The sequence below is a fragment of the Callithrix jacchus genome, chromosome 10 (genome assembly GCF_049354715.1).
Source record: "Callithrix jacchus isolate 240 chromosome 10, calJac240_pri, whole genome shotgun sequence".
NCBI classification, from domain to species: domain Eukaryota; kingdom Metazoa; phylum Chordata; class Mammalia; order Primates; family Cebidae; genus Callithrix; species Callithrix jacchus.
The window spans coordinates 25918015-25929428 of record NC_133511.1 but is presented as its reverse complement, the minus strand read 5'-3'; the positions used below and the strand labels follow the sequence as shown (position 1 = coordinate 25929428).

Genomic DNA, 11414 nt, shown 5'->3' with positions numbered 1-11414 from the left:
CCCCGAGACCTCTCCGGGAGCCCCACCCAGGCCCGCTCCCACCCACCATTGGCGGGCCTTGTGATACGTCAGTCCTGCGCGCCCTAGGGCGGAGATGGGGAGGGCACCCGGCGTTCTGAGCGGAAGTGCGGTTGAGCCGGTTTCCGGGGCCGCTGGTGTGACGTGTCCCGCGCTTGGCGCAGCAGGAAGCGGCGGCGATCGCGGCCTGAGTCCCCGGCGCCGGCATCAGCTCCTCTGCCGCTGCCGCCATGCTCGACTTCTTCACCATTTTCTCCAAGGGCGGGCTTGTACTCTGGTGCTTCCAGGGCGTGAGCGACTCATGCACCGGGCCCGTTAACGCGTTGATTCGTTCTGTGCTGCTGCAGGTACCGCCCCCGCGGGATCAGAACTCCAGGCTCTTCTTCCCTGACCCGGTCCATGGTCCCCTTGGACTCTATTCCGCGTCTCCTCCCATCTTCCCCGCCCACCTCAAACTGGCAACTCAAGCATAACCCGGACTCCACTTCGTTTTCCTGCCCTCTTCAGACTACTCCGCAACTTAGTGACGGCCCCCACCTCTGGTGTCTGGACTGTAGCCGAATTCCGGCGCCTTTGGGATTTCCCTCCTCTCCCTCTGTTTATCCCCAGCACCTTGTTTTTGTTGTTTCGAGGCTAGGTGAAATAACAGATGGGAAAACACCTTTACGAAACTAAATGGTGTATAGCCGCTAGTAATCTGATTGCTTATATGACTGTTAGTAATCTGATTGCTTATATGACTGTTGCGCTTTTGGCTCCCATGTGTCTTTCTCTCACCTCTTTACCCCAACTTGGTATCTTCTTTTCTTTCTGGTGGAATGTCAGAGGGAAGTGCCCCAGCATCCTCTTGTCCTGGGGACAAACTTGAATTTGGGGGAAATGTATCGTTCTTTTCCAAAGGTAATCCAAACCCAGTGCCCAAACCTGGGTTTTCTGGGGATAGTCTGAACACTGAGACATACTTTTTCTCCAGGAGCGGGGAGGTAACAACTCCTTCACCCATGAGGCACTCACACTCAAGTATAAACTGGACAACCAGTTTGAGCTGGTGTTTGTGGTAAGTGGGGTGTTGTAGAGGGACAATGATTACATTCTTAGCATAGTCCTGATTATTAAGAGAACTCGGATTAATTGCAGCCAGTGTATATGATGACCTAACTCAGTAAACTAGAAAGGTAAATGGGGGGAAACAGCAGCTACTGGGCCCAGGCAGGGAGCTTGGCTGCCTCTCACGACAGGGAAACCAGCCAGGTGGCTGAACCTATCTCTGAAAGCCAGGGTTGAGTTGGCTTCCCTCCATTTTAGGCTGGCATGTAAGCAGATCTGTTGGCTTTGTTTCTTCTCCTAAACAGGTTGGTTTTCAAAAGATTCTGACACTAACGTATGTAGACAAATTGATAGATGACGTGCACCGGCTGTTTCGGGACAAGTACCGCACAGAGATCCAACAACAAAGTGCTTTAAGTTTATTGAATGGCACTTTTGATTTCCGAAATGACTTCCTGCGGCTCCTTCGGTGAGAGGCCTGCCTTCTCTAAATCAGTTTATTTTCATGATTTGATGAACTCTCCGAAGGTGGCTCAAGGGTGGTAAATGGGTGTGTTTTTAGACATTCCTGATTTGCTACCCAGTTCTCATTGTCCTCTTGGGTGTGAAAGTCCTTTCTCTGGACTGTTTTTCCTCCTGCAGGAGGTAGAAAGGCAAACCATTCTGTTTTGTTGTTTAGTGAAGCAGAGGAGAGCAGTAAGATCCGTGCTCCCACTACCATGAAGAAATTTGAAGATTCTGAAAAGGCCAAGAAACCTGCAAGGTCCATGATTGAGACACGGGGGGAAAAGCCCAAGGAAAAAGCAAAGAATAGCAAAAAAAAGGGGGCCAAGAAGGAAGGTGAGTTTGAATTCTTTGGACATACTGGGACATGAAGGGCATTAACACGGTGCTAAGGACTCAGGTGGTCTTCCTCCTGTCATTCCTTGCCTCCTTCTCACTCAAATGCTCACCATCCTGTAATTCCCAGGCCTTGTGAACCCTAAGATGTTTGGTCCAAATTTCCTTTGAACAATTTGGAAAACTTTTAGCCATTGTCTGGTGGTTGGGATTGGTCTTTTTTTTTCTTCAGTAAGTTTTTTTCCAACAGGTTCTGATGGTCCTTTGGCTACCAGCAAAGCAGTCCCTGCAGAAAAGTCAGGTCTTCCAGTGGGTCCTGAGAACGGAGTAGAACTTTCCAAAGAGGAGCTGATCCGCAGGAAGCGAGAAGAGTTCATTCAGAAGCACGGGAGGGGTATGGAGAAGTCCAAGTGAGCACTCTTTCTCCAGTACTCTCAAAATACTCTAATCTAGACACGATGGGTGCGAGGGTGTTCTGATCTCTGGCTCATGTTTCCTTTCCTACTTCTCCACCATAACCCTTTGTCTTATAACCTGTTGCAGCAAGTCCAAGTCAGATGCTCCAAAGGAGAAGGGCAAAAAAGCACCCCGGGTGTGGGAACTGGGTGGCTCTGCTAACAAAGAAGTCTTGGATTATAGTACTCCCACCACCAATGGAACCCCTGAGGCTGCCTTGTCTGAGGACATCAACTTGGTAAGAGGCAACAGGGGTCAAAGTGAAGGTTATCTTTAATAAGAAATTGGGAGACACAAGAGAGCGGGAAGGTGATACCTTGGTTTGAATGAGGCGTAAGTTCTACTTGGAGCTTCCCCGAATGAAAGAGATAGAGCAATGTGGACTTCTTCCTCAGAGACCTTAGTGTTCCTGACCCCATCTCCTTTCCCCCTATCTTCCAGATTCGAGGTACTGGGCCTGGGGGGCAGCTTCAGGATCTGGACTGCAGCAGCTCTGATGATGAAGGGGCTGCTCAAAACTCCACCAAACCTAGGTAGGGAAATTTCAGGTGGGGGGTGGTATATGCATCTGTGGAACTGGTAAGATACAACTCCTACCTACTGGCTTGATGTGTATTTCTGATCTCCTATCCCTGCAGTGCTACCAAGGGAACACTGGGTGGCATGTTTGGAATGCTGAAGGGCCTTGTGGGTTCAAAGAGCTTGAGTCGCGAAGACATGGAATCTGTGCTGGACAAGATGCGCGATCATCTTATTGGTAAGTTCTGAGAACAGGGCTGACTCATGTTCACAGATAGGGGTAGTTGAGAGCAGAAACACCTAGTGTTTCTCACCTGTACCATAAAGACTGGTCATTGCTAACATAGAACTGACATACCTGTCCCTCTCTCCTCAGCTAAGAACGTGGCTGCAGACATTGCTGTCCAGCTCTGTGAATCTGTTGCCAACAAGTTGGAAGGGAAGGTGATGGGGACATTCAGCAGTAAGTACCTCCCTAAGTGAGAAAGTGCTTATGGGTACCAAGAGGTTAAGTGCAGAGAGTTCCATTCTTACTAGGTATGTGACTTTTGGCAAATTCCTTAACCTCTATAACCTAGATTTTAAGGGTTATTGAGGATTAAATGAGTTAGTCTTTGTAATGTGCATCTGCTCTGGATTTCTGGGACAAGATTCTAGTATTGTCCTAGTCCCCTTAGCTCAGAAAGGTGTTAGGCATTTTTGAAAGCCTTCTTCACCTCCCCTTTCAGCGGTGACTTCCACAGTAAAGCAAGCCCTACAGGAGTCCCTGGTGCAGATTCTGCAGCCACAGCGTCGTGTAGACATGCTCCGGGATATCATGGATGCCCAGCGTCGCCAGCGCCCTTATGTCGTCACCTTCTGTGGCGTTAATGGAGTGGGGAAATCTACTAATCTTGCCAAGGTCAGTGCAGCTCCCCAGCCTGTCACTGATATTTCTGTATTTCTCATGTCTCAAAATCCTAGCTTAAGGTCACTTTTCTCACTTTTCACAGATTTCCTTCTGGTTGTTAGAGAATGGCTTCAGTGTCCTCATTGCTGCCTGTGACACATTTCGTGCCGGGGCTGTGGAGCAGCTGCGTACACACACCCGGCGTTTGAGTGCCCTACACCCTCCTGAGAAGCATGCTGGCCGCACCATGGTGCAGTTGTTTGAAAAGGGCTATGGCAAGGATGCTGCTGGCATTGCCATGGAAGCCATTGCCTTTGGTACAGTGCACGGGATGTTCAGGGGCTTATTTGGGGTCCCTTTTCCTCCTTGGGTTCTTTTGGAACTTGGAGAGGATCAGGCTTGTGCTCCTGCAGACTCGTTGCTCAGTTACAGGAAAAAGATCAGTTACTTGCCATGCTCTGCTTTTGGGTAGGAAAAAGATCAGTTACTTGCCATGCTCTGCAATGTGTAGTTGCAGGCAAAGCTAATGTGCCCTAACCAAAGCAACCTGAATTTGGTCACCTTTATCCTGTTGCCTTCCTTTTCCTGAATGTTTGGTGATGGCCAAGCATGCAGTCAAGTTTTTCTCACATTACTTTGGAACCAAATCCAGAGCCCAAGACCGTGAATAGGTAGACTTAATAGAGCCAAACTAGGACTTTTTGAGAGGGGCAGTCCAGGTGTTCAGAGTTGACCACTTTCTTTCTCTAGCACGTAACCAAGGCTTTGATGTGGTGCTGGTGGACACGGCGGGCCGCATGCAAGACAATGCCCCTCTGATGACTGCCCTGGCCAAACTCATTACTGTCAATACACCTGACTTGGTGCTGTTTGTAGGAGAAGCCTTAGTAGGCAATGAAGCCGTGGACCAGCTGGTGAGAGTGTGGGCCCAGTTCCCTTTACAACCTAATAAGCTTTGGTCAATTTAGATGGTTTTTACACTCTGTCACCTTTCTTCTTTGCAGGTCAAGTTCAACAGAGCCCTGGCTGACCATTCTATGGCCCAGACACCTCGGCTCATTGATGGCATTGTTCTTACCAAATTTGATACCATTGATGACAAGGTAAACATGAGACTAGAGGGTGGAATGGGCATCCTCCACAAAAGAGCTGAGGCTGCAAGGAAACCTTGGCTCCAGCACTTCCTGTTCCTAAGTGGGCTCGTGTTGATTGGCTGTCCTCCTTCTCCACTTAGGTGGGAGCTGCTATTTCTATGACGTACATCACAAGCAAACCCATCGTCTTTGTGGGCACTGGCCAGACCTACTGTGACCTACGCAGTCTCAATGCCAAGGCTGTGGTGGCTGCCCTCATGAAGGCTTAATGTGGCTCTTGCCCAATACCAAATCGCCGCTTTCCCCACAAGCCCTTCTTCCTGTATCAAGAATGTGCTTTAGAGTATGTGAGCAACTTGTCTTCAGTGTAGTGCAAAGGCAGAGTGAAGGGGCTTGTGGCTCCTTCTCATTCTACTCCCCATTCAGCACAGCTGCCATCTGCTAGGAGGGCCTAATCATGTTACAATCATTGCCCACTGACCCTCACCCAGTGGGCCTCCCCCTTCCTACTCAGGCACCTGCTTCACTCTGCCTACAGACTCAGTCTCATTACAGCTTTGACCAATGGTTGGAACCCAACACCAGAGCTTTGCTAATAATTAGTGTGGCCAAGAGCCATCTGAGCCTAATGAGTCCCAGCTGCATTAGGCTAAGAGACTCTTCTAGAGCCAGCGCCAGGTCTTGAATGGCACCTCTCCCTAGGATACACAGCCTGCAGGTCCCTGGGACCTGGATGACAGCCGCCTCACTGTGGCAGTGTATTGCCTGTTAATTGCTGCTAATTCTAATTCTGATGATGACTGCTACTCCATGTTTACCCAAAGCATCTGCTAGGCTGGAGTGATTTGTTGCAAATGAGCAGATGAGTCCCTGCTTCCCTCAGAAATAAAGGAGCTGAGCTGCAGGGTTGCATTGGGTTTCTCGGCCTTCAAACTCTTCCCACTCCCAAAATCCAGAAGTAAGCTTTGCATGTTCCCCTTCCTGGGAGGAAGCCAATTGTCAGAAGGGTATGTGTTGTCCCCCTCCCCCTTCCATCCTTCACTTCCTAAGCAGTCCTGGCTTTTCCTCATCACTCTCCTCTACAGTGCCTGGTAGACAAGTGCTACATTGAAGAATACAAACCTCTTGTTAAGACTTGTCCTGTAGCTTGGTATTACAGATGTGCTATTAGTGCAATAAGGTGACAGCTGTCTGCCCAGAGAAATACATAATTTATATAAGAAAATAAATTTCATAAATAAGTTCCCTTTTAGGTCTTGGAGTTCTTTTACACGGGATTCAAAACTAAAATTCCTCAACACACTAACTATAGTTCCAGGGCTTGCTTATGGTCAGGACAATAGAGCAGAAGTTGGTAATGTTCTAGGGAGTCAGGTAAGTAAACAGTTGTCCTGAGAACGATCGGTCCACCCCAAGGTGAAAGATTGGAACTTTTAAAATTGGAGTTATTAAAATTAAGCTTGTTAGTACCTTGATGCAAGAGAGTTTTCTACAATGACTCTAAAAGTAGAGCCAGGGTCCTGGCAAGTAAATGAACAAGCTTTTAATACAGCTCAGTTACATAAAATACTGTACACTGTAAAAGATCTAGAAAACTAGAGCTTCAAGTCATGTTTGTAAAAAAGCCATTAAGCTTAATTGAAAAACCAATTATAGAATACAAAACTGCAACAAGAGCCATGGTGATTCCATGGCATGTAGACCCCAAGTCTTTCATGCAGAGCTGCAGCCAGTCAGTGGAGGTATCACATTAGTGTTCTGTGTGGACACAAGCATGTCCAGCCCGGGGGAGTGGGTCGGGAGCTGCATTTGGGTCCTGCTGTCACTTGTATTCTTGAACAGGCAGCAGAATATCAAGAACCAGGTGGCATGAAGGATTACACTGGAACATTTCCCCCACCCTTCAACCTCTGGCTATTGGTACTTTCTGGGAGCTGTGTTGGCTTCTTGTAAGTTTACTTGTTAAACACCGTCCATGGTAGGGCCTAACAGCTTGGTCTAACAGTGGTGATTTCTCTAGCTTGCTCATGTACTACAGCCTGTGGGGAGAAAGAAAAGAGAACAAAATGAAGTTTCACAAAACAGGTGTATGCATCCCAAGTTTCAGATATTTAAGTCAATCCTAACCCTTCAGAAGGCAAGACAGGAGATTCTAGGAATTTTGTAATATATTTAAAATTTGTGCAGTAACACAATCATAGCTCACTGTAGCCTTGAACTCCTGGGTTCAAGCAAGCCTCTCGCCTCAGCCTCCTGAGTAGCTGGGACTACAGACACATCATCACACCTGGCAGTTAAAAAAATTTTTTTTTGTAGAAATGGTGGCTTGCTATGTTGCTCAGGCTGGTTTCAAACTCCTGGGCTCAAGCAGTCCTCCCACCTTGGCCTCCCAAAGTGTAGGGGGTTACAGGCCTGAGCCACCATACCCAGCAGCACTTTTTAAAAAAATTAACTGATCATTTCACTAGATTATAATAGACTAGATAGGAAAAGATAGAATCCTTAATGGGTAGGAGAGGAAAATTATTCTCTATAGTGTTTTTTAAAATTTGGCAATGTGAGGTCCAAAGTAACATTCTCTATAGTCTTAGCCAAGTCCTAGAAAGACTGCTACAGAGTGATAAATAGTAGAATAGGAAACAGTATACCTCTTATTTCACTGTGTGCTGCAGATGAGCCATTTAGCTGACCTTCTCTCACCATCCCTGCTAAAGAGGACATTGACATCAGACATTAGACTGAAAAAGCTAAAACTATTAATAGCAAAAAGAAAACTAAAGGGAGATGAGGATATGGTATGACTGAAAAAGATGGCATTTAGAAATGAAACAGTCATTGGGAAGATGAGCAGGCAGAGAGGATAAACTGGAGTAGTCTTTAGACTTGCATTACCTAACAGGGAAGCAGTGAGTTTCCTTAGTGCACTACGATTGCTTGTAGACAAAACATTTTCCATATAGGCAACATGTGTCTGCTGTCCCTAAGAGTCTAGAGAGCCAAGTTTAGGTAAAAATTGAGTCTCAACAGAGATGGGCAAATGGCATGTGAATGAGCAAATTGAAATAGAAGAGTGAAAAGGAGCAGAATACTCCCACAGTATAAAACATGGTAGCACTAGCCATATGCAGCTACTTAGTTTTAAATTAAATTAAAAATTCCATTCCTCAGTCACACTAGCCACATTTCAAATGTGCAACAGCCTCATGTGGCTCCTGGCTATGACATTGGACAGTTAAGATTATAATATTCTTATGACTGCGGAAAACTCTATTGGATAATACTGGCATAGATAATAATTCAGAAAAAGTAGAAAAACAACACATGGAAGAAAATAATCATTAGACATATGGTCAATTAGAGTATGAACATGCATGGTACTCAAATATACAAACTGGTATTACCCTCGTAGAAACCAATTTAGCAATATTTATCAGTCACTGAGATGTTCATGATGTTTGACCTGATTACACTGAGAACGCATCCCAAGGAAATTACTGGAAAAACTGAAGGGATACAGATGTTATTCTCGCAACATTACTTACAATACAAAAACTGGTAAAAAAAAAAAAAAAAAAAAAAAATCAGAAATGGCCTAACAGGAATAATTAGGTAAACTGTAACACCCATACTGGAATATAAAAGTAAATTAAAATAGTGGTTATGAAGATAGAAATGTGGGGAAAATGTACCATCCACTACTGAGTTAAAAGGACCAAAACTGTATACTTTGTTTACAACTGTGAGAAAATACATGGGGAAAACATCAGAAATGTACCAAGGCCAGGGACCGTGGCTCACACCTGTAATCCCAGAACTTTGGGAGGCTGAGGCGGGAGGGTTGTTTGAGCTTAGGAGCCTGAGACCAGCTTGGGCAACATGGTAAAACAACATCTCTACAAAAAAATACAAAAATTAACTGGGCATCATATGTGCCTTTAGTCTCAGCTAGTCGGGAGGCTGAGGTGGGAGAATCACTTGAACCCTGGAGGCGGAGCTTGCAGTGAGCCATGATCGTGCCACTGCACTCCAGCCTGGGTGACAGAATCAGACTGCCTAAAAAAAAAAAAAAAAAATAGCAAAACGACTGCTTGTACAATAATGGACTATAAGAATTATTTTTCTTTGTCTCATGGCTTGATTTTTCCAAAATATGTGTAACTACATACTATAGAATACTTTGAAGACTATTTCCACTATGCAGAAGTGAGTGCACAGCATGATGCCAGGCACATAGCAAACACTCAGTGTAAAAAGCAAAACAACAGCCAAAGAGGCCTGTAACCTCTTAGTCTATATCTACAGAGACTGAAAACATTATGTAAGTGTGAAAGGTAAGCTTGACTTGTTTCAAAATGAAATTAGGTTTTAACTTGAAACTGTCCTACTACATTTCACATGACAAACTCAGCTGACCATTCTCATAAAGCAGTCTGGCCAGGTTGAAAATCCCTTTTTTTTTTTTTTTTTTTTAAAGATAGAGAACACCTTAATGACAGATACTTTGGGGAAAGCTTCCTTCTCTGGTAGGAAGCCTACATAGCTAATAACAGCATCTGTGCCATTCCACAATAGCAGTTAAGGTTCCTCAGAGCAATCTTAGTGCACGAAGGAACCTTACTGCTTCTTTGTTAGGTAATGCAACAGTCTAAAGACATGTTTTGCTAAGATTTAGTGCAACAGAAACAGTTATACAGAGAGATTTTGCTGTTTTAAATTTTAGCATCTTTCCTCAGAATATAGAATCAAAGGAAGTATGTAGAACTTGGATATGTATCTCTTGTTAACGAAAACAGAACATGTGCAACAGAAAAGCCTACTCAAAGTCTCAAGTGTGGGCAAACAACAGCAGAAGAGTCTAGAACACTGCAGGACGCCAGAAAAACTCATTTCCAACAAAGAATAGTAAATAGTTTTCGCAAAAGAGGCTTCTTCACATAGTGATGGCTTTTAAAAATCTTGTTCCATCAAACCATAGCCATGGAAGAAGCTGTTTGATTTTTCATTACAGGAGAATTCTACTTGAAGTAATCCAATTAAGAATCTGGGGATAATTTGATTTGCACTTCTCTTGGGGATGAGAGGAAAACTTTATGTTTATTAAATTACCTGTATGCTATTTATTTTAGAAACAGGGTCTTGCTTTATTGCCCAGGCTGTAGTGCAGTGATGTAATCATAGCTCACTGCAGACTCCCAACTCCCAGGCTCAAGTGATCCTCCTGCCTCAGCCTCCCACGCAACTGGACTACAAGTGTGTGCTACTACACCTGGCTAATTTTTTGCAGAGACAGGGTCTCATTATGTTGCTGACACTGGTCTTGAACTCCTGACCTCAAGTGATCCTCCCACCTGGGGCTCCCAAAGTGTTGGGAATAGGCACCACACCAGGCCAAAGTATCTGTACTTCTGCCCTCCTAAGACACGTTCAGGCTGACAATGAAAATACTTACATAAGTTTTCGGGAAATATTCTGTGTACAACAGCAGTTTTTTCAGAATTGGATGGATGATTCAGACTAACCATACTCTGGAGCCTGGCTTTATTCAATGTGAGGTTTTGAAAAAGAATTCTTCAGTTTAGCTGATACCAAAACTGTCTGTGTTTTGTGGAGTTACTGGGGATTTGCCTGCAGGTATTAATCATCTTGTTTTTTGGGGGGGGTGGGGAGGACACGAAGTCTCCCTCCGTCGCTGAGGCTGGAGTACAATGGCATGATCTTGGCTCACTGCAATCTCTGCCTCCTGAGCTCAATTATCCTGCCTCAGCCTCCAAATTAGTTGGGACTAGAGGCAGATGCCACCATGCTTTGCTAATTTTTTGTATTTTTAATAGAGATGGGGTTTCACCATGTTGGCCAGGCTGGTCTCATCCTGACCTCAGGTGATCCACCCACTTTGGCTTCCCAAAGTGCTGGGATTACAGGCGTGAGTCACCTCACCTGGCCAATTTTTTTCTGTATTTTAGTAGAGATGGGGTTTCACTGTGTTGCCCAGGCTGGTCTTGAATTCCTGAGCTCAGGCAATCTGCCCACCTAAGCCTCCCAAAGTTCTGGGATTACAGGCATGAGCCACTGCACCCAGCCCAGTTGGATCTTTAATCACCATTTTGGGCCAGGCACGGTGGCTCACACCTGTAATTCCAGCACTTTGGGAGGCCGAGGCGGGTGGATCACGAGGTCAAGAGATGGAGATCATCCCAGTCAACATGGTGAAACCCCGTCTCTGCTAAAAATACACACACACACAAAAAAAAAATTAGCTGGGCACGGTGGCGTGTGCCTGTAATCCCAGCTACTGAGGAGGCTGAGGCAGGAGAATTGCCTGAACCCCGGAGGTGGAGGTTGCAGTGAGCCGAGATCGCGCCATTGCACTCCAGCCTGGGTAACAATAGTGAAACTCCGTCTCAAAAACAAACAAACAAAAATCACCATTTTGTTCTTTACTGTTAGAACGTGGAGGCAAAATACCAAGTGAATGATACCCCTATCCTCTGACATGAATACCACCATTACCCATTTCCAAATAGCATTTCTAAAAGTTTTGTTTATAAAGA

At 45.4% G+C, this 11414-nt stretch overlaps 2 protein-coding genes across 23 annotated transcripts in view; one reads left to right on the top strand and one right to left on the bottom strand.

Moving 5' to 3' along the window:
• The first annotated feature begins 157 nt into the window (after positions 1 to 157).
• Positions 158 to 6104, top strand: SRPRA (SRP receptor subunit alpha). The gene is made up of 14 exons (XM_002754570.7): positions 158 to 365; positions 992 to 1075; positions 1371 to 1534; positions 1745 to 1905; positions 2156 to 2315; positions 2449 to 2599; positions 2803 to 2894; positions 3000 to 3118; positions 3257 to 3343; positions 3609 to 3781; positions 3873 to 4086; positions 4520 to 4683; positions 4774 to 4872; positions 5004 to 6104. The coding sequence occupies exons 1-14, from the start codon at positions 249 to 251 to the stop codon at positions 5130 to 5132; spliced, it is 1914 nt and encodes a 637-aa protein (XP_002754616.3). The 5' UTR covers positions 158 to 248; the 3' UTR covers positions 5133 to 6104.
• A 277-nt stretch (positions 6105 to 6381) lies between these two features.
• Positions 6382 to 11414, bottom strand: part of FAM118B (family with sequence similarity 118 member B) — a 49284-nt gene continuing 44251 nt past the window's right edge. For 12 of the 22 annotated variants that reach the window (XM_035265014.3, XM_035265022.3, XM_035265028.3 and 9 more), the window contains 2 exons: positions 7512 to 7571; positions 6382 to 6902 (listed from right to left, as the gene is read on the bottom strand). In XM_035265014.3, the coding sequence (XP_035120905.1) occupies positions 6889 to 6902; positions 7512 to 7571 (74 nt within the window). In that variant the 3' untranslated portion in view covers positions 6382 to 6888. The remainder of the gene's footprint in view (positions 6903 to 7511; positions 7572 to 11414) is intronic. The other 10 variants (XM_035265021.3, XM_078339794.1, XM_078339802.1 and 7 more) reach the window with 2 other exon arrangements.